Source organism: Silurus aristotelis, assembly GCF_946808225.1.
Source record: "Silurus aristotelis genome assembly, chromosome: 1".
Classification (NCBI taxonomy): Eukaryota; Metazoa; Chordata; class Actinopteri; order Siluriformes; family Siluridae; genus Silurus; species Silurus aristotelis.
Genome location: NC_139574.1, coordinates 514528 through 519527, shown reverse-complemented (window position 1 = coordinate 519527; position 5000 = coordinate 514528). Strand labels below are relative to the sequence as shown.

The following is a 5000-nucleotide window of genomic DNA, read 5'->3' as shown; positions in this document are numbered from 1 at the left end:
AAAAAGAAGATAATATGAAAAAAGCTGAAGTATGATCAGATTGTAGGCTGTGGATAAACAGTGATGAAGGACACAAAGCAGGTGGTGTAGTAAAAGTAGAGACTCAGTAAAAAGTGACTGCAGTAAAAATGTCCCTTTAAACGTTCACTTCAGTAAAAATACAAAAGTTTTTGCCTTTAAATGAACTTCAGTGTCCAAAGTAGTGATTTATTATAACTCTAATGTTCCAATTATTATTTTTATCACAAGATTCTTCACTTAATCACCTCAGTTTCTGTGTAAAGACTCGAACGTGTAAATGAGGTCACGTGTGTTGTGTTGAGTTCAAGTCTGGAGTTTCTTCATCATTTATTTCTCTCTAAATGTTCTGCTTGATGATGAACTGATGCTGAACTGTATGTTGGTGATTAGTAGATACACCAAGCAGTGGTGGTTCCAGCTCGAATAGCGCCCCCTGGGTGACCCATGCCCAGTTTCCGTCACTGGATGAGTAAAACATGTTCCCAGGGCAGTCCACATATTTGAAGTTTCTAAACTCTTGTTTATGTATAAATACCACCATAAATAAATTTATTACACAATTAAATACACATCATTGTGCACAATTTATTAAACGCTCAGAACCTCGACCATAAACCCCTTGTGTAATTATAGCCATAAGATACTTACAACATCTACATCCTTATAAAATATGACTTTAAAAGAGTCTTTAAGCAGCACTGGAGCTTCTCATTTCTGACATCAGCTCAGGATCTTCTCAGTACAATCACAGAAAACCTTTCTGAGTCTATGAGTGAGGGAACTTCTCCAGGCGGTGGGTTCACACTCCGAGTCCCATCCAGCTTCACAGTGACATCATATAATAATTGACACAACCGGGCAAATGAGCGGTAAAAAAAGAAAGTAAAAACTAAATTAATGCAAATTTTTTTTGTTGTGGGCGACGTGCATCTTCCCAGAGGGCAGCAGGGGGCGTTACACAGAGCGAGCGCTCGACCCTGATTGGTGACTCGCTGCGTGTTTCACCAGTTACATTTTTAGCTTCATTATTAAAAAGAAATGAGTGATTTCACTAAATGTAGTCGAGTAAAAAGTTAAATCTTTGGCTTTAAAATGTATTAAAGTGACAGTAAAAGTTTCTCGAAATGGAAACACTTCAGTAAAGTACAGATACGTGAACAAGCTACTTAATTACACTAACGAATTACATTGACTTCACCCACCACGGTGAATAAATAATCCACCCCTCGAGGGAGGCAGGATTACAGTGTAAATGCAACATTGTAAGGTCAGAGTAAAGCTGGAAGCAGTTCCTGAAGACTCAGCACTGAGGCCACCAGCAATCTGTCCCTATTTTGAGTCACCAAAAACAGAAGCTGAACTTCTTCAGGAGCGAGTGTCCATATCAAGAGCGTATTTCCCCCGAGTGGCCAATGAGGTGATGCAATAAGCCATTTTCAGCACTCAGAGCAGGAAGGCAGTTTAGAAGCCCAACAGTTGGATCCAGTACTGAAGTGTCTTCTAGACCACAGTCTGTACACCCCACTGATCTGGTGCCAAATTCTTGAAATTTGGGACAATCATCTTACGTTCCATTTCTGGCATTGGAGACTGGAGCTGTGTCGTGAAGGCATCTGGTTACACATTCTTGGGTGGAGGGTGGGAGGATTAAGTTAGATCTGTTAGAGAGAGGGGGGGGGGAGATAGATAGAGAGAGAGAGAGATAGATAGAGAGAGAGAGAGAGAGAGAGAGAGAGAGAGAGAACCCACAGCACTCATTCAGGTGTTAAGGTCAGGTTGTAGTAAACTTGATAACCCCTGTGCCCTCTCCAAAACCAAAACTCCAACGTTATGGAATATTGTAAATGATGGAGGTTGTATTGTAAATGACATGGACAGGTTGAAACTGTACTGCTAAGTGCTGATCTTGTTTTGTTGTTGTTCTGATCCACATAAAAAGATCAGGAATGACCAGGATCTGGGCAGAGCAGCAGAGAAGTTTGGCTTTGGTTCTAGAAGAACTTTGTGAGGGAAGAGTTCCATAAGGCAGGTTCTTAGCACTTGAGCTACAGATGAGAGTAAACTGGTAATGATGCTAATGCTAATGTTAATGCTTATCTCTGGATAACTGGCTCTCCTTTAGCTCTCTGTGAGTGCTGTTAATCCTCTGAGTTATTGCGCTGGTACTCGCAGTCCTGAAGGATTTATCAGGTATGATAGTGATGCGTATGAAGATGGAACACCAGGAGCTCCTCAGATTGCTGCAGATGAAGCAGTTCAGTGCACTTCAGGATTGTGTTTGGATTAATAAATAGATATCCTGAGCTCTTGTTAACAGCAACTCTTACTGTGACCAATAAACATATTTTAGAGTGTTGGGTGGAGACCAGGATGTCAGCAGCTTCCTCAATCAGGTTCTAGAACTTTCTCTCTTTATTTAGTCATAGTGAATGGAAATGATCACAGTTTAGAGATGACCTGAGTAAACCTATCTATCTATCTATCTATCTATCTATCTATCTATCTATCTATCTATCTATCTATCTATCTATCTATCTATCTATCTATCTATCTATCTATCTATCTATCTATCTATTTATTTATCTATCTATATTATTAACACTCAGACATCTGAAAGAGTAGAAGTGGAAAAAATGAGGAGGAATCCATGTCAACCAGAAGGTCACTCTCTACTCCTCACATTACACTCTCTCTCTCTCTCTCTCTCTCTCACACACTCACACACACACACACACACACACACACACACACACACACACACACACATCATCTCTCTCTCTCTCTCTCTCTCTCTCTCTCTCTCTCTCTCTCTCTCTCTCTCTCTCACACACTCACACACACACACACACTCACACACACACACACACACACACACACACACACACACACACACACACACACACACACACACACACACACACACACACACATCATCTCTCTCTTACTCTCACTCTATGATCTATGAAGATCAGTTTGCACCTAAGTGTGTTTATATTTGTGTGTGTAGTGTGTGTGTGTGTGTGTGTGTGTGGGGGGGGGGGGGGTGAGGGTGTATGTGTATTATTTATATATTCAAACTGAATAAGGAGATGAATGTACAAGAATGTGCGAGAGTATTAGTGTGAGTAATTAACACACACACACACACACACACACACACACACACACACACACACACACACACACACACACTCACACTCACACACACACCAGGACACTGAGACAGAATAAAGTGTCTGATAACAGAAACAATGAATACCAAATAAACAAAATACATCATCAACTGATCCAAAATCTCTCGGTTCTGAACTCATTCTCTTCTTCTTCTCCCTGAAGAAAAACCTGCTGCGAAGCGTGTAGAAAAGCCAGCTCCTGTAGAGCAGAGCGGTACCTTCTACTTCCTCTTCTACTCATCACGATGAATATAATGCAAACATAATTGGCAATAAAGCTCTTTCTGATTCTGATTAATATGATTTTGCTCCTCATTATCACTGCATCTCTATTTCAGCTCCAGAAGGTGAACCTGATGGTAAGTGTGTGTGTGTGTGTGTGTGTGTGTGTGTGTGTGTGTGTGTGCTGACAGTATTATTATATTGTTTATGTAGATACTGTATATCCCGTGTTTTTTGCGCTGAGAGTCAGATCAGCGGCGCCCCCTGCTGGAGTTACTCTGTAATCAGTGGTGTTACTGTGTGAAGATGAGTTTTTATTAAAGTGGGTTCTACAGCAGGAGTTCAGAACGCTGTTCTCAGAACACCTTTCAATGAAATATTTACATCAAGCTGTTAGCTAGCGGCTTAAATCCTGGTACATGATCAGATCTTTCTCCACAGTTGGAGTGTGACATGATTCTGTATTGTTATTCTTTATCCTTTATAACTATTCACTTTATATTCACTTTATATCATGAAATGGTTAAATTCCTAACAGATTCGGATGGAGAACACGGTGAGACATGCTGGCTGCATGGAGTAACAACAACAACAACAACAATATTAATTATAATATTAATAATAATATTACACCAGAGGCAGTAAAATGCAGACGTGATCACATGGAAGTTTGGATATATATTTATATGTACACACATATGATATATATATATATAAAGGTATGTCTATTAAAGTACATGGAGGTCAAAAATGAAAGATATTTATTTGAACACAAATTCCTCAAAATTCCCCTTAAATATCATTTACATGTTCTAGACCCAATTATATAGAGATTCTACTATCAAGATAAAAATTTATTCTAGAAATTTATTATGAAATGAAAATATATGTGAGAAAGTCTTCTCATCTTTGACCTGTACATCTCACTGAAATAAATCACTGTTCTGCAATGATATACACACACGTATGCATTATTCTATATTATATATGATATATACTGTGTGTGTGTGTGTGTGTGTGTGTGTGTTGTATATTATGTTAATATTGTGATTTAATAGCAGTGTGTGTGTAATGAAGTGTTTATAAACCTGACTAGAGTAGAAGATCAGAGAACTAGCAGACTTGGTACTCGGTGTACTAGGAAATGAGGAACCGGGATGTGAACAGAATCCACATGTTTTCCACCGAACATGTGTGTGTTTGTGTGTAAAATACACATGTGATCTATTTTACTGAGTGTTTGTGTGTTACTTGATGTATTTTTTTTTATTTGTGTAAACAATGAATTGTGTGTGTGCATGTGTAACCTGTGTTTTACTGAATTTGTGTTTCAAAATACATATGTGTGTAATGTTTTTTTCACTCTCTCTGTGTGTGTGTGTGTGTGTGTGTGTGTGTGTGTGTGTGTGTGTGTGTGTGTGTGTGTGTGTGTGTGTAAGAACATGTGATTATCTTTAAATCGTGTTTATGTGAGCATGAGGATGTTGACCAAGTGTGGTCATCAAAACTATTTACACACACACACACACACACACACACACACACACACACACACACACACACACACACACACACACTATTAGA

General features: G+C 39.1%; 2 protein-coding genes across 3 annotated transcripts in view; both read left to right on the top strand.

The window, feature by feature from the left end:
* The window catches only part of LOC310729622 (uncharacterized protein), a 441633-nt gene that overhangs the window by 145363 nt on the left and 291270 nt on the right, over positions 1–5000 (top strand). The gene's annotated exons all lie outside the window — the stretch shown is intronic.
* The window catches only part of LOC310728083 (myosin-binding protein C, fast-type-like), a 29166-nt gene that overhangs the window by 6187 nt on the left and 17979 nt on the right, over positions 1–5000 (top strand). The window contains exons 2-4 of one of the 2 annotated variants that reach the window (XM_083545195.1): positions 3358–3408; positions 3533–3553; positions 3955–3972. In XM_083545195.1, coding sequence (XP_083401321.1) covers positions 3358–3408; positions 3533–3553; positions 3955–3972 — 90 coding nt within the window. The remainder of the gene's footprint in view (positions 1–3357; positions 3409–3532; positions 3554–3954; positions 3973–5000) is intronic. The other variant, XM_083545196.1, reaches the window with a different exon arrangement.